Source organism: Anguilla anguilla, chromosome 14, assembly GCF_013347855.1.
Source record: "Anguilla anguilla isolate fAngAng1 chromosome 14, fAngAng1.pri, whole genome shotgun sequence".
NCBI classification, from domain to species: Eukaryota; Metazoa; Chordata; class Actinopteri; order Anguilliformes; family Anguillidae; genus Anguilla; species Anguilla anguilla.
Window position 1 is genome coordinate 31,872,658 of NC_049214.1, and position 24,541 is coordinate 31,897,198.

Consider the following 24,541-nt stretch of genomic DNA (forward strand, 5'->3'; position numbering starts at 1 on the left):
AAGAAGAATGGCGCTGCCGTTAATGGTCATCAGGGACTACTGATGTTGCCAGTAAGTCTATGCACGTGATACAAATACAATGGGGTAAAGCTCTGCAAAATTACTTGTGTTATACCAAAGTGAAATATCCCTTTGATATCAATACCATGTTCTATTCAAAAAAGATTAGCTGTATTTCATGGCTGAAAATTTTACCTTTTAAAATAAAACTTAAATGATAACATTGGTCATTAAAAAAATTGCAGTATTGTCGACATATCCTATGAAAAGACCAAAACTGATAACTTCAGTTAACTTCAGGCCATTTAACTTGCTTCAACTCTCAGATTTATCCTGCAAACAATAAATTGTTACCGTGATGACGTTTTTGTAGGCCAACTCAGAAGTTTCTTCCATTATGGGTTCCCGCTGCAGATTTCCAATGCTTTTTTCCCATAGGGATTTTGTTTTCTGTAGAAAATTATGTCTGTGGTTAACGTAAGCCTAAGAGAGTTTCATGTTTTGTCTATGAGATAAATTACACCCATTATTGTACCAAGTGCTCTGATTACCTACTGACTAGATAGTAGCTAGCACCTTATCAAGCCTCGTCTTGAAAATCCCCAGAGTTTCTGCCTCTACTACGTGACCCGGCAGACTATTCCACACATTGACCACTCTCTGCGTGAAAAATTCTTCCTGTCTGTACCTTTTGCTAATTTCCACTTATGTCCCCTCGTTCTAATAGCAGAACTTAACCTAAAGAATCTCTTGTAGTTCGCTTTGTTGATCCCCTTTATGAATTTAAAAGCCTCAATCAAATCACCCGTCTCCTTTTGCTAAGCTTAAATGGATTAAGCATTTTACATCTTTCCTCATAGCTGATATCTTTCATACCAGGAATCAATTTGGTTGCTCTTCTTTCAACCTTTTCCAGAGCCTCTATATCTTTCTTGCAGTACGTTCCCCAGAACTGCACACAATACTTCAAGTGTGGTCTAACAAATGTATTGTATAAGTATAACTTCATTGGATTTATACTCAGTACTTTTGGCTATATATCCCAGCATCCTGTTGGCCTATTTTTACTGCTACAGCAGAGTGCCTAGAACCTGAAAGGCTTTAATCAACCGTTGCTCCAAGTCTTTTTCAAATTGAGCACATTCCAACTTTGTTCCTCCCATGAAGTAATCCTGCCTAAGGTTTTTATTTCCCACATGTAGAACTTTACATTTGGCTGTATTAAATTTCATTTGCCAGGTTTCCGCCCACTTCTGGATTTTGTTTAAATCTTCTTGGATTACTTTAATAGATTCCAAACTATTAGCTGGGCCTCCCAGGTTTGTAACATTTGCAAATTTGACTAATGTACTTTCTATGTCCCTGTCAAGGTCATTGATATAAATGAGGAAGAGCAGTGGTCCCAGCACTGATCCTTGTGGGACTCCACTTCCAACAGTTCAATTCTCAGATAATATCCCTCCTACTACTATTCTTTATGTTCTACCCTGTAGCCAGTTCCGAATCCATTCTGAAATACGTCCTCTAATTCCTACTGTCTTTATTTCACCAACAAGTCTCTCATGTCGTACCTTATCAAATGCCTTTTGGAAGCCTAAGTATATAATATCATAAGCCTTGTTATAATCAAAACACTTGGTAGCTTCTTCAAAGAATACCGGAAGGTTTGTCAGGCATGACCTTTGTAAGAGGGGAGTCAAACTGGGACCCAGAAAAGGCTGGCATTTGAACGAGCCTGCACGCTGGGACTCATCCTGTACTTCAAAGGACCCGAGAGCCTTGTGATAAAACAATAGGTTACTCGGACTTCCTCTGGATGAGCAGGCCATTTGGCTCTCTGGACTGTTAACCTCTGGACAAGACTGAGATAAGGGGAACTGGACTGGTTGTTTATGGTTGTGTGAGCAAGCCGTTGGCTCTCTGGAATGTTGCTATCTGGACAAGACTAAGATAAGGGGAACTAGTCTCTTTGTCTACGGTTGTGGGTGTGTGTGTGTTGGGGCCATTAAGGGTGAAAAGATCATCAGGCCTCTGGCAAAATGGTGGGGCAACTGCTCTTGAAAGTACCACAGTGCCCTTATGTGGGCCCCTCTGTCATCACACTTTTTATTTCTTTTCTGGATCTGGACTCTAAACCGTCTGTTTATCATATTCACAAACCCCGTAAAACCTTACAAACCATGCACGTTGTCATTATATTGCTGCATTATGCCTTATGTAGTAATAACATGGATTGCATGTAAAATGGTTCAACAAAAGGGTATAATATTACATCCCCTTGACATGTTTGGTATGGACGTATTCAGGAAAATCCAAGAAATTGAATGAAATATGTTTCATACCAAATAGAATTTGATAAAACATAGTTTCAGAAACTCAGGAAAAAACTATCCCAATCGAATGTTCTCTCTGGTAATCATCTCCTTTTCCCAATTTCCCCACTAATTGTTTTGACAACAGCCCCCAAACGGTGGGGCCCTAAATTCCAGATTTTATCATTCGTCCAGGTTAATTTATGGCAATGCCGCCTTGATCAAATGCGGGATTTGGCTTAAAAGGAAGGGAGACAAAGCAATCTGGGAAGATCGTAATCAACTTCCCACACTGCACATACTCTGTGTTCTGTGCGTAGCTGAACAGGGAAGATCGCAATCGACTTCCCACACTGCGCAGGCTCTGTGATTTCGTGTGTAGCTAAACAGGCTGGGTAAGAACTTTTTACTCTGTATTTATGTTTTAAAAACCTTCCATATTTTAAATTGACTGTGAATTTGAAGCTAATGATCTACCTGCCTGTTAAATAAATTCTTCTTATTTTTAACTTGCGTGGTCTTCATGACTCTAATCCATTTTATCTTCTTTTCAGCCGAAATTCCGATTAAATACTCAGGGGGACAATTACGACTAGGACCTACTGATCAGGGGTCTAGTACAGCGAAAGTCTTTAGTGAGGTCCTCAAGTTAGATAGGCGACCACGATCTGCCCGCTAACGGGATTGGTGTTGTATTGGTTCTGGTGTTTTGGCTTAAGAGGACCCATGGGCGTTATATGCCGGTTCTTGTCAAATTCGCCTTAAGGAGCCCGATAGATACACACTGTCCTGGGCTCCTAACTATCTATGCACAAAGGAAGGCATGTATTATGGTGGTCAGCCTCCTACCCTCTGGGGGCTTCACCGAACTGAGATTTAACAATAGTGCTAATCCCGGGAGCATATATTGAGGAATAATGGCACAAGATAGTCGAATGTAACCACTCCAAGTTCCACGTATAGTTAAAACCAAATTTTAAATTCTAATTTCATTTGGAGTCAGATTATTACGAGAGTAAAACCTAGTAACTGTTACGCTTACTTGCTGTGGTCATGGATATATCTGATGTGTTGTTCTGCTCATTTGTGAATATTCTGATGCTCCCATTGGAATATTGACAGTCCGGCGACAGATCAGATATATCTCTGATGACAGCATAGCCCCGTTTGCGAACGGAGAGTAACAAGAATGTTACTGGTCCGTTTCAGGCCCGTCTTAAGCGGGATATGAAGCAGCGCATTCATATCTGACCCGTGGCGACGAAACCAGTGCATTCTTAAGTATAATTGTGCCCTGTTCTTACGAGCAGAGGAAAAATAAATAACATCTCCGGTTTGGACTCACACCAGCCAAGGGAAAACACGCGATGCCTTCCCCTCCAGCTACAAACCCTCATTGGTCTAGCTGTGAGGTGTTTACACCTTCCCTTGCGAAAACCATGCTGGCAATCCCTTAGGATGTTATTATTTTCAAGAAACACTTCTAACTTGTCTCTAAAGGTAGATTCCAGTATTTTTGCATGTTAAACTGACAGCCCTGTAGTTTCCTGGATCAATACGGTCTCCTTTCTTATATATTGGTATGATATTACCTTGTTTCCAGTCCTCAGGTATTTCTCAAGTTTCTAAAGACTGTCTAAAAATACCTGCCAGTGGTTTAAGGATGATCTCACCTAACTCTTTGAGTACCCTTGGGTATATGGCCAACTGACTTATTTGTCATTAGGTAATGTAATTTCTTCATTACATCTCAATATCTGCCAAGAGATTCTGAGTACTAAATATGCCTTCTAGTCTATTATAATATAGCAACTTGTTAGCAACTAACTCTTTTAAAGCACAAAACGGCTTCAAATTTCACGGTTGAGATATTAAGGGGTGTAATTCATCTCATAGAACAAAATGTGAATCTCTCTTTGGCCTTCATTTACCACAGCCCTTATTTTCTGCAGAAAACAAAATCCCTGTGGGGAAAAAAGCATTGGAAATCTGCCAAGGGAACCCACGGCTCAAAGATGCAAACTCGCGTGTTTTAGGTCTACAAACTATAAAACTGTATTGTCCATCCAATGCTGATATACCGGAAGTTGTAAAACGTAGAAGCAAAAAAGAGAGACATCCTGTTACTTTGGTCAGCATAATTCCCATTACGAAGAACCTGGCCTCTGTATTTTTTACTGAAACAACTCTATAAAGTAATAACGTTCGCTTTTTTGATATGTGGAAAGTGGTTTGGCGTGGCATGAAAATGCTGAAAATGGGCCTCTTCGAAATTAATCATCTGCTCCATTGGGAAATAAATTTGGTAAAAACAACACTGGCCATAAGTTTCATCATAATAAGTTGTATTTTCTGAAAATGAAAATATGTCTTCCTGAGCTATATTTAACGACTTGAGCGCACAACTGAAATGAATGGTTTTCCTGGTTGAACGCTAAATGTAGTAGGAAAATGTCAGTTTAGGTATTTTCATAGGATATGTTGACTATACTGAAAAAATGAAAATTACAGGTGTTGTCCTTTAAGTGGGGAATATGGGAATTGATATTCTTTGTGTGCTTAGTGATCTTTTATTAGTAATCATTAAGGTTTGTTACTATATTACTTATATTTAAAATAAATGTATATAGTAAATCAAAGAGATTCACCAGCATCCATTTTTAACAAACATCTTTATTGTGTACCTTTCTGTTTTTCAGTGATCATTCTTTGGTTTGTTCAATCTACTTTATTTGATATGCAGTCATCACTGAAAACTGCCTTATTCAAAAGAAAGTATCAATGTAAGTATAACTTGCTACTTATACTGTTTTGATTTGTAATGAGAATGTTGAATCTTTGCCATTCACTAATTAATTGGCGTACATTCTAATAAAGAAGTGTCTTCAACTAGTAGTATCTAGGTGGGAGAAGAAATATAGTTTCTCTGATCTATAAAGCTCCATTGTTGTGAGCACCTACGTTTTTCCCGGAGCTGTAAGAGTATAATTCGAGTTAGTTAATTATTCGAATAATTCGAGCCGGAGAGGGAGGACTAGTATGAATACTATATTCGGCAAGTGAGTGTTTTATTAATGGTGACATATGCAAAAAGGACTTGAACGACGCGAAAACTCGATTCATTTTGATATGCTGACTTGAATGTACTGATTCATTTTAATGAATCAAACTTCCCAACACCAGTGCTAGGCCTACCATATGGGCCTTTCTACAGTACACTTGCTTTAGCTAACTACATAGCTTGCAGTGCATTAGCCAGCAGATTAAAATGGGTAATAATGTCCAATGCAGATCTTATGCCAATAAGCGTATAGTTACTCATGCTCGGCCTTGTATCCAAGAAAGTGTTCGATACGTCTAAATGACACCTGAAGCAGAAACAGATTTACACAGGTTTGGCAGGTCCACCGTTTTTGCAATTACACCGGATCCTGAGGGCTGGCTGACGTGCTGAGTCACTCAATCCCCATTGTTGAAACATGCTCGAGAGGTGGTGTTCAGTAGGTGGTGGTATTAATCCATTGTTGGAACGAGTACAAGTGGCGGAAGTGGAATTCATCTTAAATGACTAGCTACAGCAGGTGATTACAATAAATTTGAAGGATGGAGAAACGACTGTGGATTTCAAACTGTTCCTGTAGGCAGCTATTAAGCATTATGTTAACTGCCTATAGCTTGTTAAATTTGTTGAATAAGTTCAAAGCAGCAATGAGGCGGAGTGGGGAAGTTTAACCCAGAAGTGTGTTACGTGCCACTCTTTTGAATTATTCAAAATACTTACAATGCTTCTTCTCCTGCAAAAAATTAACCAATTTGCACATGATTTGGTGTTTTGGCTCAACTCACATACTTTTATACTGGCATTACTTTTCTAGCACTTCTTTAAAAATATGGACAAATTTAGAGTCAGTGAAATTGCAGCAGGCTTGGCTTTTCTCCAAAATGCTGATAATTCCATAACCAGATGACACACATTATGAGACTTGGTAGGCATATTGGCGGCTATATTAAGACTCCAGGCCTAAAGTTGTAGCCCAATCCAACCATGTGGTGGTGCTATAGTGATCCAAATATTTAAAAAATATTGAAAAAAAATCACTGTTGCATCAGACAATTCCCTATGTTGATGGTATGCTCCATCATCAACATATATATCTAAAGTTTGTATCGACCTTCATAGATTTTCTGTGCTTGTCAACTGTTGTTCTGCTGCTTGTACCTCAGGAATTGCTCCTTGCAGCTAAATTGTAAATAGGCTTCCTTGCTCAGACAAATTTCCACCAGGGTTCCCATGTATCCTTGAAAATCTGGAATCTTAGGGACTAGTTTTCCAGTCATGCAAAGGATCTGGAAAATTAGGATCTTGTCAAATGTCCTGGAAATATTTGTGACATCCTGGAAAACTGTAGGCTAGGTTATAAGCTATTAAACAGTATTTTAGTGTTGAGAGAGCATATTTTTCAGTATTTTTAATAGAATTTTTAGCCGCCGAGATCACACGTCAGTCAATTTGTCACTGCCCGTTAGAGTTGTTCAAACACTCCACAGACTGCGGCAACATTAGACACGTAACTTGAATGCACCGTAACTTGTCTAATTGCAGTTTGTTGTTGGTTAGAAACATGTAAGGCATTATTCATATTGCAGATATTTGTCACTGATGAATAAGACTCTACTTAAAAATATGTTTGCTTCACATGATGGCCAAATGTATTAATTAGATGTATAATTAGCAACTTTGTTTTCTTGTGACCTTAGCTAATGTCAGCCAGCTTAGCTAATGTATGTTAGCTGCATGTCTTCATTCCCTACTCAGTGTGAAATGTAACATTACACATGGAGATGTAATTGTAAGGCACTCATGCAAATGTTTGTCACTGATTAATGTTCAGAAACCCGAGTAGTTCCAAAAAGATTTAGTGGACAATGAAATATTGGTAACTTTATATACAAAGAGGCATGGAAACATAAACCTTGCTTGAACTGGGATGTATTTTTTCTGTTGTTTGATGTTCTCATTCTGGCACTGAGGGGGGTTCAGGAATAAGGTGCTGTCCTTTTATCATGCATTTTCAGTAGTTTCTCAAGAATAACATCTTTGCCTGTGCATTCAGTTTCATTAGCCCAAGAACGAGGCTGGGGCTCACTTCAGTTTTGTTATGTACTAACCTAGGAATTATGCCCAGAATTTTAGAATGGAGTGGTGCTGGGATGTATTTCATGATATCATATGATAGATATACAACTTGAATCCCCAGTTTTTGGCTTAAGGAAACTTTGACAAAGTGGACCGGACAAAGTTTTATAAGCACGCTAATGTATCATACTTTATTAAAATAAGAAAGTGTGCTTGGGTCACTTTTGAACTATTATGCACTTCAGGAAAATATGCTTAGGCGTATACTTGAATCTCCTTACAGCTTTTAGTACATCAATTATACTGAAGTAGGCTACAGAAAATGATTCTAAATTACTGAACTAGTAGTAAGCCACTAGTGCTGACTGGATGTTTTAAGTTATTTTTGAGTTTTATTGCTTGTTTCTGCTGTTGCTCGATTGCTTTTATCTGACATACATTTTCTGTTTGTGATGAAAGGAGTGAGGGGAAGGAGGTGTTTGGAAAAGTTGGTTTAAGGATTTTATTGTGCTTTCAAGTGTGCATTTTATATTAGTTTGAGTTCTTAACAACCCAAGGGGGAATTTTTCTTGTTTCTTTCCTTTCAAATTAGCTGCTTAGCTAATTTGGCCACCTTCTTGCTGACCGGAGGTCAGGTATTTTGTGGTATTTTGCCGCCCCAGGAGCAAAATATAATTGTAGTTGGATAGTTTGTTCTATTCTTTATTGTTACGAGCTAACTTAACTGTAGTTTATTATAATCCGATTTTGGAAAGGAAAAGACTAGCACAATGTTGGTCAATCTGGACGCAGAAAAAGCGTTTGACTGTATGGTTTAGGAATTCTTATATCGGGTCATAGGAAGGTTTGGCTTCAGCATATATATTTTATACAGTGTAATAAAACAAGATAATGTGGGCTAGTAATGGTTGACCATGCACTCATTTTCTGGACCTGTGTATTTTATTCAGTTTTTATTCTGGGAGGACGTTCATCAATCAACAAGATACTGGGCTTCAAAGTTAAATACTCTTTTGTCTCTCTGTACCTGTGTGACCTGCCCAATGTTTTGCGCACCTATGACAAATACCCGTTGAAAGTCTTGCTGGCTGCATGTAAAAAGGCCATCAGGAGGCATTGGCTCTACACAGATCCCCCTGCAGTGGCCCAATGGATGGACATTGCTAATGACGTTTATAATATGGAGTCACTGACTTGCATTAAGACCTGATAAAGGCAATGGTGCTGGCAGAAATGGACATCTTACTTAAAGGCATACTATGCAGGATTTTTTTTTCTTCAACCCCGCCCACTCACCCCAAGTACCCAACTTTGATAAATGATCATTCAGAAATTAGTAGACTACATTCATGCATGGAACATATATAGCTAGCTAGCAAAACCTGTGCTTCATGAGCTTTTGAATTATGAAGCCTGCATTGCAGATTTTTTCCATGAATATGCAGAGAGCAAAGAGGTCATCTATCCGAAATTCTAAATAACGTTGATAAAATGAGCACCATTTTGCGATACAAATACACCTAATTTTATTACTCGCCTATTAGAACTGATGGTATTGAGTATCATGTGAATATAATAAATGTTTTATTATTCATGTAGCATTGAAACGTTTTAGCTGTAGTTCTCTTAAATGTTTTACTTTTATTTTAATTATGAAATAACAGTATTGAGGGTGGAGGTGTAGACTCTCACACCATGTGCCATCAGTTAAACCAAACACAGTGGCAAGCCTATTTTGGTGTAGGTTTCTTATAATGTTACAGGTTAATAACCCACACAATAAACCTGCCGAACATCATTTTATGGAGATGTCTATACAATCCTTTATTGCCAGAAAAAAAATAATGAGAGAAAAATATAATAAATCCAGTAAATATACCATGGTTTTTCTGACTTAATGCCAACACATTTTCTTTCAGCTTTATCTGACAAAGTCCCTGATGTGCTTATGTTCATTCTTAAAAGAACACTCTACCTTCTGGTCCTGATCATCCTTTCAGAAAAGGATAAAGGTATGGAATGTGGTATTTGTTGATATATTAATATATAGCTTAGTACATAGCTTAAGACTGGCAGAACATTTTTGCATAATGGGCATATGTGTACATGTATAGGACTGGGAGAAGTACTGGGGAAAATCACATTGTATTTATTTATCATTACTCATTATTACATTTTCCTTGCTACATCACATCTCCACAACTGATGCGAGAGTGTAGATGAGCACATGCTCTCCTCAGAATCTCACCAGCTGCTTCTTTTCACACCGCGGCCCACAAGCCAAGCTTTGCACAGACAAGAGTCAGAGGAAAACAGCAGCTTTAGCAAGCAGATCACAGGTTTCTGATTAACCAGTAGGGGTCACGAGAAAGCACTGTGGATCCTAGCTGACTGAACCCTCCCTAAAATTTGGCTGATGCTCCTACTAATTACGCATCACCTTGTTGGGCCATCGGCACAGTTGGCATTCAGTCCCCAATCCTGGGGCTCATCCATGCACTAGAACAGAGACTTAACAGATACCCAACCGTGGGGCCTATCCAGGCTGTAGAACGGTGACTCAAGAGATACCAGACCGCGGGGCCCATTCATGTACAAGAACAGTGAGATGAGCCACCCGACACCCCAATGATTACATTTATTTACAAAAGGAATGCCTGCCCTTTTTTAATATTTTTAATTATTCAAAGAGGGTGACAGGCTCACAGGGTGCCATGGCAGGGGATCGGACCCACACAGGGGGATTCATCCTACAGACTGCACCACACATCTCACCCCCATTATTACATTATTAATCACTGCACAGACTGCAGTCTGTTAAAATACACATGACATTATCAACCAAAATTTTCAGTCCTGGAAAAAACACTGTTATTGAATTCATTAGCTCTTTTTTTGTTTAATTAAAAATAAATTCAGATTTTGAAATTATTTCATTATCTTTTTCATAACTTCAATGAACTGATATTTGTGTTACTGCAGAATACCCAGCATTGATGTCTTTCATTGCATTCCTCTACATCCTGAATCCAATACAGCAATTTGACCACAGGAGTAATTTCCCTGGTACAGTATCATTATAACATCAATGCATATTAATCATTAATTATGCAGCTTAATAGACTTTCAACTGGTTTTAGATAATATTTTGTTGAAACACACAGCCAGTCTGAATTTGTCATTTAACGAACTTCCCTTTGTTTTGTATAATTTAACTGAAATTAAGAAATATGACTTAAGAAAAAAGTCATGTTTTTTCTGTATCAGGAGTAACTGTAGAACCAGAAAAAAAAATTAAAAATCAGTTTGTGTTTTGAACTATTTTCATGCAAGTAAAAATGAAAATAGTTCAAAAAGCATGGCAAGATTTTTTGCCGTAGTCTTACATACTTACTAAAACAGGCCTCATTGCTTTTCAGCTGTTCTTCATATCCTAGTATATGTGTTTGGTTCTGCTTTCCTAAGTGTCCTTAATTCAGCTGCTCTAGCAACAGAAGTCATTCTGAAAGCAGGTGAGTACAGTAAACACCATTTTACATGTTAATGAAAACATCTGAGGTGATTACTTCCTTTTCTGTGAGAAGTCAAGTATTCTGATCTAAAAACTTATACCTACTGCCTAATTTACATTGTATTTTGTACCACCCACACATTCATAGGTGTTAAATGCCAATTTTAAACATGACCACGTCTGATAAATGTGACTGCACATGTGCTAACTCTGGAAATCACAAGACCAAACTGGGGGATTCTCTGTAAGGGTTTTTGTAAACACGTGTTTACTTTCAGAAAATGGGGTACGAACTGTGGAAGATCTTCGGTTGATCATCTTTCCCCTTGAGTCTTTCTTTTTGGCCTGTTGGCTAGTTTTACAGATCTATGCATACTGTAAGTATCCTTTGGAAATATTACATATTTGGTAAATATCAAATATGGCTGATACTCGCATATAACTCAGATTCCTTCAAATTGACAAGAACATTATGCATGTGTAAATGGAATATTGTCATATTTTGGTAAATGTTGACCATTTCTTTATTTTGCTGCTTTCTGAAATGCAGGTATGCAGCATACAGGGTAAGTACAAACTACCTGTAGTAAATGCATTTGACTAATTATGAGTATGTTTATCTGTTATAAATCCAGCTAGGCTTTAAATCTTAATACATTTTAAGCCTAGTTGTATAAAATAAGTTATAATGTAAAACCTTCTAAATTAGCGGGACTGTGTCTCAATCCGTAAGTTCCTTTCACTGTTTGTGGTAACACTACCATTCCATTTTACCTTAGAATTAAAGAAGACTTGGAGCGCATTGTCCAGAGCTGCAAAATCTGTGGCCAATCTTCAACATCATCTCAGCAAAATCAGGTGTGTTGTGAGAAGTGCTGTGGCAGTTAAAAAGCGTTTTTCTTTCATAAAATGGCCATGCCATTTCCTAATGTTGAGGCTGTCATTGTGCTGATTTCAAGGGCCATCAGCTATTGTTGCTTGAAGCAATGAAGTTTCTTCTGGTTTAGTTGTCAAACCACCCACCTGGCCCTGCCAGACAGGATATATTCAATTTATGTTTTAGGAGAGCAGTCAGTTTGCACTCCTTTTTTTCTTCACTTTATTAAACCAGGGGGCAGCAGAGATGGTTGCAGACAGTGGGGCAGCAGAAAGGGGTACAGATGGGGCAGCAGAGAGGGGTACAGACAGGGGACAGCAGAGAGGTTTACAGACAGGGGGCAGCAGAGAGGGGTACAGACAGGGGGCAGCAGAGAGGGTTACAGACAGGGGGCAGCAGAGAGTTTTACGACAGGGAGCAGTAGAGAGGGTTATAGACAGGGGGCAGCAGAGACGTTGCAGACAATGGGGCAGCAGAAAGGGATACAGACAGGGGGCAGCAGAGAGGGGTACAGACAGGGGGCAGCAGAAAGGGGTACAGACATGGGGCAGCAGAAAGGGGTACAAACAGGGAGCAGCAGAGAGGGTTACAGACAGGGGGCAGCAGAGAGGGTCACCGACAGGCGGCAGCAGAGAGTGTTACAGACAGTGGGGCAGCAGAAAGGGGTACAGACGGGGCAGCAGAGAGGGGTACAGACAGGGGGCAGCAGAAAGTGGTACAGACAGGGGGCAGCAGAGAGTGTAACAGCCAGGGAGCAGCAGAGACGGTTACAGACAGGGGGCAGCAGAAAGAGGTACAGACAGGGAGCAGCAGAGAGGGTTACAGACAGGCGGCAGCAGAGAGTGTCACCGACAGGGGGAAGTAGAGAGTGTTACAGACAGGGGGTAGTAGAAAGGGATACAAACGGGGCAGCAGAGAGGGGTACAGACAGGGGGCAGCAGAGAGTGTAACAGCCAGGGAGCAGCAGATACGGTTACAGACAGGGGGCAGCAGAGAGGGTCACCGACAGGGGGCAGTAGAGAGGGGTACAGACAGGAGACAGTAGAGAGCGATACATACAGGGGGCAGCAGTGGGCAGTAGAGAGCGATACAGACGGGGCAGCAGAGAGCGATACAGACAGGGGGCGGCAGAGAGGGGTACAGACAGGGGGCAGCAGAGAGGGTTGCAGACAGTGGGGCAGGAGAAAGGGATACAGACATGGGGCAGCAGAAAGGGATACAGACAGGGGGCAGCAAAGAGGGGTACAGACAGGGGGCAGCAGAAAGGGGTACAGACAGGGGGCAGCAGAAAGGGGTACTGACAGGGGGCAGGTTTAAATTGAAGGAGACAGTCCACATGGGTAGAATGAAGGTTCTGAAGGATCTTTACTGATCCTGTGGTCAAAGATCCACCCCAACATATTCTCCAGTCTCATAAAACACCGTAGAAGACTCAGTACTGTTATCCTTGCAAAGGCATAGACCACAAAGTACTGAAAACAAAGGTGTGAATATTTTCAGCTCGTATGTTTTAAGAAAATAAATGATAAATTTGAGAACAGTGTTGATGGATTCAATTAAAACACTAAAACTTTAATGTTTTCCACATTTGAGAATCAAAAGAAAAAATCTCAGTACTTGTATTATTATTATTATTATTTTATTTTGTTCATCTTATTCAAAGGTATAAATTATTTTGTAGTGCAGTCTATATTTATGTTAGTATATATGTTAGTGTTAATCAGTTTAACCACCAGGGTCCAGGTTGAACTATGCGGTTGTTCCCTGTACTTGGACCGGTACTTCTCTCTAGGGGTTTCGTCATACTTGTTCCTGGTTATGGTTATACACTTTGTTGTACGTCGCTCTGGATAAGAGCGTCTGCCAAATGCCTGTAATGTAATGTAATGTATATTACACATACACACATACAGCAGAATTACTGTGAGGGAATGTTTCCATTTCATCCCAAATAAAGCCTTACTATTATACACTCAGACTAATGGATAGTGTTAAATCAACTATATTTTTTATTGTGTGGAGCCCTGTTAGAGTTCAATTACACTGAACATCTTACTGTGCGGTATACTGTAGCTCAATAGCATTGGCTCACATCAGACTGAACTCTAATTCATATTTGGGATGAGATTATGTCACACTCACATACTGTCATCCACATCACATATTTTCAGCCTCTGAGTTCTTGTGTTATGATACTCATTTTTATCTCTGGTTTTACAGGGATCAGATGATGGTCACAGTGAAGTGTAAAGGATCCTTTCTCATCTACAAAAGGACACAGTCTTAAGGCCTGATTCTGTGTACCCACAATGCACTTTGTAATATTTTTCTTTGCTAATTGGTACACAGAATTATGACGTCATTCGTCTCAAAACATCACTCCTATGTTTCCGTGCTAATACTGCTCCATGCTGAAAAAATGTTCCTGGTTTATTTATCACAGTGTTTCTCAACCCTGGTCCTGGGGACCCACTGTGCATACTGGTTTTTGTCATTGCCAATCTCTTAGTTGATCAGTTAAGGTTGTTGAAAGTGTGCTTTATCATAACTGTGTGGTTAAACTTATTTTAGCGCAATGAAGGTTTGGCTTGTTGCCATTTGCTGTCAGTAAATTCCTTTCATTGTGAGTAACTTGCCATTTTTGCCAAACGTGTTTTTCTTCAGATATTGCCTACAGCACAGTAAATGAAAGCATAAGTTGGTCTGACCAATTGAAATTCCTCGGATGTGAATATGGGACATTCATTTTTACGGGCATATATAGGTATTTCTGGCATAATGTGGGTTTAAAGGGGCACTTTGTCATTCAGTAGATGCAAAAAGTCTAATTAAGAACAATTAGAAGCTTATTACAATGCAACACTCATTACTGCGGTTGGAACAAACACCAGCATAAACATGGGTCCCCAGGACCAGGATTGATAAACATTGAAACATCTTGGTTGCATTCCACTGAACACCTAGCTAGTTATAGTCAATGCTGTAAAAAATAACTTGTAGATCCAGATGTTAGTTAACTGTCGCTGTCGCCATTTTTGTTGAATTTAATTCCACTTTATTTGTGTACTGCAATTTCTGTTTTACAGACACTGTCATAAAGACAGATTAGAGGAAAACTGCGCTTGAATTGTACATTATGACATTGCTGTGCAAATAAATAGATGTTTCTTGTCTTGTTTGCATTTGTATTGTGTGTGTGCCCTGCAAAGGATTGGTGGCCTGTCCAGGGTGTAACCCTGCCTCTTGCCCAATGCACGCTGGGATGGGCTCCAGCTCCCCTCGCAACCCTGCCCAGGATAAGCGAGTATAGTTAATGGATGGATGGATGGATCAAAAAACATTACAAAAATTAATTTTTAAAAAGAATTAATGTCGCTTGACTGTATTTGTGGTGGTTTTATATGGTGAAAGTTGTCAGTGGGTGGTGGATGTTAAGCATAGTGTCCTTGACATTATGTTCAGCTCTGAGATTAGTACATTCGTTATCATGATGCAGGTTTCGCTCATTATCATTTACAAAGCAATTAGGAGTATATTGATTCATGTCAGTCTTTAATATGATCAGTTCTTTCTTTCTTTACCTCTCTTTATGTAACGTAATACAGTACAATATCAATATGGGACTTTTATTCTTTGTGGCATCCATAGCCATTTCTGACATAATGTCGCCTAGGAGGACAAATAATCCTTTGAGAGTAATTGAGAGTAATTTAATTTAATTGAGAGTAAGTTAACTGCTGGTTGAAATTCTGGTATTGCGTGGAACGAATGTGGTTGGAACGAAAACCAACATACACGGGGGGAGGACTGAGTTTGAAAAATAACGGCTTTAGACCACAACCGCAGGAAGGGAACTATCACTTTAACCTTTCTCCAGTGTCCGTTGCTCCCCCCCCTTATTATAGTGTTTGCAGCCAAATTTGGCCGGTCAGTTTTAACTGCTCTTATATTAACACATAAACCATAAATCATCACCAAATTTTGTTTAACAGTGGAGGGCGGGTGGGAATGGATGAAAGGGTGGGGGGCAGATGGGTGGGGGGTGAGTGGGTTGTAGTTGTGGATGTGTGGGTGAGTGGGTGTGTGTATGGGGATGTTTTCCATCTGCTGGATGAACATAATATACAGTAGTCTTACCCATTAATTTCCAATGGTGGTCATTTTAAACCCGGAACACCACAGGTGTGACAAAGTCGACTAAGCCACTCAAAATTCAATGGAAGTGGTGATCAGCAATTTTATATGTTCAGATGCCGAGTGTGGAGGAAAACATAAGGTCTCGAGGCAATAAGATGAAAAACACAATATTTATGATTTAGGAAAGTTGTAAATTGGTCAGATTTGACCCGGACACTGGAGGAAGGTTAAGGTTTAAAAATCTAAGCTCTCTTGTAATTCACCCTCCGGCACGGTAGATGGAGGTAGCTGTATAAGAACCCTCCACCCGCTTATTAAAATGTGATTACGCACGGGATATGAGCGAATGTGCAGATTACAATTGAACTAAATTCTTTTGTAACAATAACTGGCCGACTATCTCGATTGCAAATAAATACATAAATACACATATAGCTAGTTTTCTCAAAAACATTTGCTTTTTGGTTAGCCAGCTAGGCAAGCACTGGAAAAAGCAAGGTGTCAAGCTGTCATAGTGATAACTTGGTTATCAGTTACTGAGGCAGCTCATCATCCTCGCTTGTGAGCTAGTTAGATAAGCCTTTTATGTTTATAGATTCTCTCCGGTTTCGGGAAACATTTTAATCACGAAAATCCACTGTTCGTTAATACTGGCCGTTATCTGGCTGGCTAGCTAGTCCCCCTGGTCCAGCTGTGGCAAGAAAGACATCTGACTGCACCCTCACAGAATGAACGAAGACGGTACGTTATCTTACTTTGATGCAAACGCAGTACTGATTCCAACTCAACGTGTTTGCTTTTTTCTTTTTTTACAGTGCTATTAGATTAGCCATCTATAACAATAAGTGAAACCAGTACTTTTGTTAGTGGTCTGTGTTTTATTCAGTTTTGTTTTTATGAATAGGCTGGTTAGCCATTTCTCCCCTTAGCAGTGGAACAAATAAATACTTGGTCATTTAAAGTTTTGTGCAGAATGTTTCTTTATGGAAAGTCGCTAGTTTACTAACATTCTTTATTGAGTATCTGTAAAATATGTTACCTTTTATTTCAATCTGGTAAATTCAGTGAATAAAAAGTAACTTTTCATTCAAATTTACGGAAATTATGTAATGTTGAATTTTGTTCACTGCAAATTGCTTGTTTTGGTGTTAGAAGATCAACTGACCAGGGTGCTTTCGCATAACAATGTATGGAATAGGTCCTTGTCTAACTGGATTGGGGATAAATTCAGATAGATTTTTTTCAGAGTTGGTAGAGTAATTTAGGGCGCAGATGAGGCAGGATCCGGATGTGGCCTCTGCTGTCGCAGCCATCCGCACTCTACTAGAGTTCTTAAAAAGAGACAAAGGTACGTAGTTTGTCTACAACGGGCCTAAACACCATGGGGAAGTGTGGAAACTGGTGGCAAGTTTAATCTAGACACTGTAACAACTATTTTATCTACTGTCTTTACTAAACAAATGTGTACAAATGCTATTTTTGTTTATAAGTCATGGAGATATCAATTTAAATATTTTTCTTAATTGTTTTTGACTCCAGTGAGAGACTGTTGGAAATATGAGGACTTGAATGTGTGATGAGTGAACCGAGGACGTGATTGGTCCTAACAAACGTAGGACATGTGATTAGCCCCAAAAAACAGAGGACGTGATTGCTTATGACTAACAGAGGATGTGTGATTGGTTCTGATCGGTTCTGACTGTACAGCCCTGTGTTGTGATTGTTTCGGACTGCACGGCCCTATCCTGTGATTGGTTCTGACTGCACGGCACTGTGCTGCGATTGGTGCAGGTGAAACCATCCAGGGTCTGAGGGAGAACCTGACACAGGCCATCGACCAGCTGACGGGAGCGGACTCCTATGTGGCCGTGTCCTCAGGAGGAGAACTTTTCCTGCGTTTCATCAGCCTCACGTCCCTGGAGCACGATGTGTGTATCTCTCTCTCTCTCGCACGCACACACACACACGCACACACACACACACACACTCACACACACTCCCCCCCCCTCCCCCACACACTGAATATGCACTTGAAACACACTAGCAAAATCTGAAAACAATCCTGCAGATCCCTGAATGATTTTAATGTTATCTTTCACCAATCAAAATGTACATATGAAAGACTACATTTTACGGTTAATGAAACTAATTCATTTGAGTTCATTTTCTCTTTGAAAATGAATTTCAAAGGGAAAATGAAAAAATAGTTCTGTTTCAGTCCTCTAGACTAAGGTAAGGTCAGAGGTTAAAATGCTCTCTGACTGATTCCATCAGACATTAGGAAGAACTTTTTCACACAGAGAGCTGTCAATGTGTGGAATAGCCTGCCAGGTCATGTAGTAGAGGCAGAAACTCTGGGGATTTTAAAGACTAGGCTCCATACAGTGTTAGATACCATCTAGTCTGTAGGTAATCAGAGCCCTAATTTAGTTAGGAAAATGGCGAGCATCGTTGGGCTGAATGGCCTGTTCTCGTAATTATGTTATGTTATGTTATGTTATGTTATGTTATGTTATGTTTTGTTAGGTGCATTAATTCCCTTGAGTGAAGACAAATGCTAGAAGCCCCTAATACCAGAACTGGGTAACAAATGTATTCTGTTTCTCAGCAGCAAAAATCATACCAGAGTGCAAAGCTGAACATTCAACCGAGTGCACACATGGTCATGATAGTCTGACGCATGTTTGCCTTTAGATCCTCCTGCTTACAGGCTAACAAGCCACCAGCATGATATCAGGAGTCTAAAGCAACTAACCGGGCTGTTTCTTTTCCTCAGGATCTGTCACGATGCAAGAAAGTTATGGTTGAAAGAGGGGAACTTTTCCTGAAGAAAATCTCTCTCTCCAGGAACAAAGTCGCCAAGCTGTGCCACACCTTCATAAAAGACAGAGCAGTGAGGGTTGTCGTGTTCTGCGTCCTGTCCCAACACTCTTCAGATGCAACATTTAAGTAGGCAGAGCAGATGAGGCTCCTTCTAAATCTCTAAATGTTTTGGGACATTCAGGTGCATAATTGGCATGGAACAGTATACGAAAAAAAACAGAGAATCTGACACACACGTCACTTTTGCTGTTGAACATTGCAAACATTGTTACTCTCAAACTGAGCTGAAGTGCTTGTTTGTCAGAGGAGAGTAAAAAGAGTTCTGGGGGCCCCCCTGTCCTGTTCCTGCCTCATATACGCGCTCCTCGTTCCCTCTCACAGAAAATCCTGACGCACTCGTCCTCCAGAGTGGTGCTGAGGGTGCTGGAGACGGCAGCGGCCGAAAAGAAGCGCTTCACCGTGCACGTCACAGAATCCCAGCCGGACTCCGCAGGGTAAGCGATTCTCTAAACGGGGGAAAAGGCGCACACACACACACACATGCACATGTGCACATGGACACACACATGCATACGCACACACACACACACACACTGAGTGAAAGCCTGCTGTGACACCAAACGGGGAAAACGCACACGCACACACACACACTCGTACACGCCCGTTCATGTTCTAACTTTATGGTCTGTAAGTAATCTAAATCACTCATTTAGGGTACTAAAGCAAATACTAAGCAAATATTAATAAAAACATTAGTGATTTTTTTCTTTTTTTTCTGTTGCAGGAAAAAAATGGCAGAGGCATTGAGAAATCTCAATGTTCCTGTCACTGTAGTTTTAGATGCTGCCGTGGGGTAAAGCTTTCTCCTGTTCTAAATTCACCACGACTGTTTAAGGCCTCAGATGTGGGCTGCATCTGGGCTGTGTCTGGCTCACTGAAAACAACTGCTGAGGGTTAGACAAACAAGTACAGCACATACTGCAGTACTGCAGACCACAGCTAAGCTCACACAGAGCGGAGGTGGAGGAAGACCGTTCATATGTGTCGCTGGCCGCTCGGCCACCAGAGGCCACTAGAGAGTTATGAAATGTAGACACCCTGACTAACCAAACCCCCCCAAACCCTGGACAATGCAGTCGGCCAACTGTGCATCTGCCCATGCAGTTACCTGCTACAGTCGGCACTGGCACGGTCCACACTCGATCTGAGACTGTGGGGCTTCTCCACCAGTCCCCCAGCAGACCCCATTTATGATATTTTTTGAGAACCAAAGATTATTCACCAGTACCACAGAGTTATTTCACGATTGTACATTTTGAATCGGTGAAATGTTTCCTTGAAATCCCTCATATTTGCTATCCTTTCACTGGATGTGCCAATAAAATGCAAAGGCAGCCCAGGTAGGGTTTCTGAGAAAGTGTTGTGATTTTCTGCAGGTACATCATGGAGAAGGTGGACCTGGTGATAGTGGGAGCAGAAGGAGTGGTGGAGAGTGGAGGAGTCATCAACAAGGTGGGTCCAGCTGCCCAGGCAGTGGACAGGATACAACAGCCATTAGCAAAAAGAGGCTAATACCAGGGTTCGTACGGTCATGAAAAACCTGGAAAAGTCATTGAAATTTAAAATGCAATTCCAGGCCCTGGAAAAGTTATGGAAAATAATATTTTTTCAAACGTTTTGGAAAAGTAATGGAAATATAGCTAAAGTTGCATCAAATATAATTACTAATTAATCCAATCATAAAAATAGTATGTATAGTAATAAAACGTAAATTGGCACGTAACCTTCGCGGTATTTTCGTGATGTGAGAAGTTAATTCGGTCCGGCTCAGTCTGTTTACAGGCACGCCTCTGCTGATGTAGCAGTTAGTAAACGTAGGCCCTACTGTGCCGACAATATGCCAAGGAAGTGCAGCTTCAATAATATATCAGGGCTCGAAATTAACTTTTTTACTTGGTAGCACTGGTGCTCCCAACTTCAAAAACTTAGGAACACCCACCGAAATGTAAGGAGCACCAACAATATATGCAATAGATTTTTTATTGATAAAAACGACAATATAACAGTACGGTTTACAAGTAACAGTTAAACTGTCACGCATAAAATATGTCGACTCTTCAAGGAATTGCGTGTTATGCATTCAAACTACAAAGCGCTTCTCGTGACATTAATACCGCTAATTAAATCAACCGCCAGTAAACTGCATCGGAGAAATTAGCTGTTCCAACCGGGTCGCTACCAGAGACTGTAAAAAATACACAAAACGTCCGCTTCAACTTTTCAGCTTTCGATAACGCTAATAAAGTGAACATAAACTTTTGTCTTCAGGTAACATTAGTTAACGCGTTAGCTCTCTGTGTCGCGTGACAGTGGAGTGCAGCGAAAGGGAGTGATTGAAGGCTAATATTAACCAATTTAAAATCAGCATTAAAGGTAAGAATGTCAAGCTCGCGATTGGTTAGAAGGGTCACCGTCAGCTCACAAGGGACATGCTGAGTGTACTAACTAGCGAATGTACAGAGAAAGAGACGTTAGAGTGGAAAAAGAAAAATTTAAAAAAAAGGTCGTACCAGAACAATTATTTGCACTCGCACAAATGCTCCCAATTATATTTCGAGGTCGCACAGATTAAATTTCGGGAGCATATGCGACCAAAATGGTCGCAAGTTCGAGCCCTGTTTGAGACATTGACAAAAATGTTAAACTATTCGAATTAAAATATGAGAGAATGTATCTAAGTGTGTCTGTCTGGTGTTTATTTGTTTTAGAGAGGCACCATATGTTTCAGATGCAGACCTAATTTTACTTAGTGTTATTTATTTATTTATTGACCTTTCAGCATTATTACAGGTTCATAAAGACAGTTGTCATTAAAAACACTGAATTATTTTGCTGTTACAATAAAACATCAATACTAAGTAGACAAAAAATTTTAAATATTGCAATTATCTAAGCTGAGATCTAATCTCGTATCCCAAATTTAAATTTAAAATCCGCTGTCATTTAGGAGTCTGCACATATAGGGGATTGGTGATCTCCTGTATCTCTCAGTTCGACATCTTGGGATGGCCAGTTTGTTTGAGTTCCTTGTCTGACGACCTGTGAGCTCCTCCCTGAGGGGTGGTAGCCAGTCACTGAAGTTGGACTTTAGCAGCTTTCTGGCAAAGCCAAGACACAGTTGAGTGTGTCTCTCTGATAGAGTGCACAATCCGAGATGCAGAGAGCCTCTGGGTACCCTGAGTACCTCTGGCCAAGTATGGTTTTACAAGCCCGTTTCTGCTTTCCAGCCTTTTAGCCTGGTCTTTAGTCAGGGAACTGTGCCAGACGGGGACTGCGTACTCCAGCACCGGGCGCACATAGCCTGTGTAGATGGAAACCAGTTCTGGGTCTCGGACACCAAATTTCTTCAGGCGATGCAGAGCAAAAAGCTTCCTGTTCTCTGAGGTCAGCATGGTGGACCAGGTGGACCACCTGACTGTCCCAACGCAAATTACTCTGGATGGTGACCCCCAGGACCTTGACAGTGTCACAGACTTCCAGGATGTTCTGCTCAATGGAGAGAGTCGGCAGGGCGGGTGGATGCCTCATGTGGGTGACATGTAAAACTTTACATTTCTTTGGGTTGAGTTTCATTTTGTGCTCCTCTACCCAGATATCAAGACCATTCAGGGTCTGTTGGAGGGTACAGGGTAGTTGGAGCTGTTACAATAAATCATTTTAAATCGTCCCGCTGAGATCATTTGTCATTTGTTTTGGTCATGGAAATTCAGTTAAAGGTTGTGGAGAAGTCATGGAAAAGTCATTGAAAATCATTGGTGAAAAAGTGTATGAACCCTGTAATACTGAAGCCACTATAAAATCCATCTCTTTGAGTCTTTTAAAGGGAAACTAAACCCTAATGTCACATTTTTGAAGTAATGATCCCTCCCCCATTAGGTAAAAAAAAGAGGAAAAAAAAGCATTTTGACAATTGTCAGACACAATCTGTTGTGTTGCAGTTGTTTAGATATCTTACTTGCCACACAGCCCACCCAAACCAAGCTTCTCTGTCTTTCAGAGTTGTGTGGTTCATCAGGTATACTGAGTCAGGAGACTGGAAAATCAGTTTGTGTAATTGGCCCATTCATTATTATTGGTGGAATGACCTACCATCAAAAATGTGCGAGTGATGCAGTCGATCAAAAATCGATTTTAGAGTGAAGGTTCCCCTTTACCACAGTGTTCCAGCGTGGGTACGTTTCATTTTTTAAAAACCCATTTGTAGAATCTTGAATGCGGCCAGTTGCCTATTTTTCATCAAGGCTGGGTGCAGGAGCTCAAACAATGCCACAGTGCTTACAGGCACCTATTATCGACCACCTTCGTTCGACAGACAGGAAAACATAAACAGATTTACAAATATATTTTGGAGAGATTTTATGTTGGACTGTAAAACGGAGATTACCAGTTAAGACTGGGCTATTTTTTGTTGCGGAGTAATGCCCTGCATTGCATACTTTGTTTCTTGTTACATTTGTTTGTTTTTAAGAGAAGACGATTGAATAAAATATTGAAATATTAATGAGACAAGTTTTTGATATTTATTTTGGGTAAATTAATTGTTATATTAATCAAGTAATAAAATCATCTTTTGAATAATCAATAAATTAATCGTAAGATTAATTGACTAATCGAAAAAGAATCGTTAGATTAATCGATAAAAAATAATCGTTAGGTGCAGCCCTATTACTTAAAATGTCCGCTATATTGGATTTTCTGCCATTTTGGACGTTCTGGAAAACACTCATTGCTTATTCTTCTGTGGATGACGCTGGCTTAATTCTTCTGTGGACAACACTGGCTTAAATCAAATCATACGTGCCTTAACTTTGGGGGACACTGTGTGCTGCAGTATGTGGGGCAGCTAGCTCTTAAACATAACATAACATAACATAATGACAAGAACAGGCCATTCAGCCCAACGATGCTCGCCATTTTCCTAACTAAATTAGTGCTCTGATTACCAACAGACTAGATAGTATCTAACACTGTATGGAGCCTAGTCTTGAAAATCCCCGGAGTTTCTGCCTCTACTACATGACCTGGCAGGCTATTCCACACATTGACTACTCTTTGTGTGAAAAAATTCTCTTGAAGAGGTTAAGCATCTTATGTCTTTCCTCATAGCTTTTATCTTTCATACCAGGAATTCATTTTGTTGCTCTTCTTTGAAATTTTTCCAGAGCCTCTATATCTTTCTTGTAGTAGTGAACCTAATGTGAACCCCTTTACCAACCATGCAGCTGGGGGTTCGACTCCCACCGTGGCACCCTCTGTACTGTGACCCCATCTCCATCTGTAACCCTCACGGCTCTCCCCCGGTTTCAGGCTCTCCTTTAACCCATTGAGGTGCAAGATGACAAATATGTGATTCTTAACTGAACATTCAAATGCTGATGTAGCAAACACTACTATTATTTGAAAGCAATGGAGTTCTAGAACACTGACTAGACCAAAAGTAGACCAAAAAATCTACTCTTCAAAAGGATTAAAACATAACTTCAAGCAGAAGATCCATCCAACCATTATCTTTACCCGCTTATCCTGAGCAGGGTCGTGGGGTCAAGCAGAATATATTTTGATTTAATTTTTTCCTTTTTTTAAAAAATTAAATTTTTTTATTTTTTTAAGTGACCAGAATTTGGATTTTGCAGTAATGGGACATGCTTACAGATGCATTTAGGGATTCTGAACTGGGGTGAAAT

General features: G+C 40.2%; 1 protein-coding gene and 1 pseudogene across 1 annotated transcript in view; both read left to right on the top strand.

The window, feature by feature from the left end:
- Positions 1-14,242, top strand: part of LOC118213379 — a 73,828-nt gene extending 59,586 nt beyond the window's left edge. The window contains exon 15 of the mRNA XM_035392297.1: positions 14,058-14,242. Coding sequence (XP_035248188.1) covers positions 14,058-14,087 — 30 coding nt within the window. The 3' untranslated portion in view covers positions 14,088-14,242. The remainder of the gene's footprint in view (positions 1-14,057) is intronic.
- A 2,460-nt stretch (positions 14,243-16,702) lies between these two features.
- On the top strand, positions 16,703-22,817 carry LOC118213382 (annotated as a pseudogene).
- Positions 22,818-24,541: the final 1,724 nt, after the last annotated feature.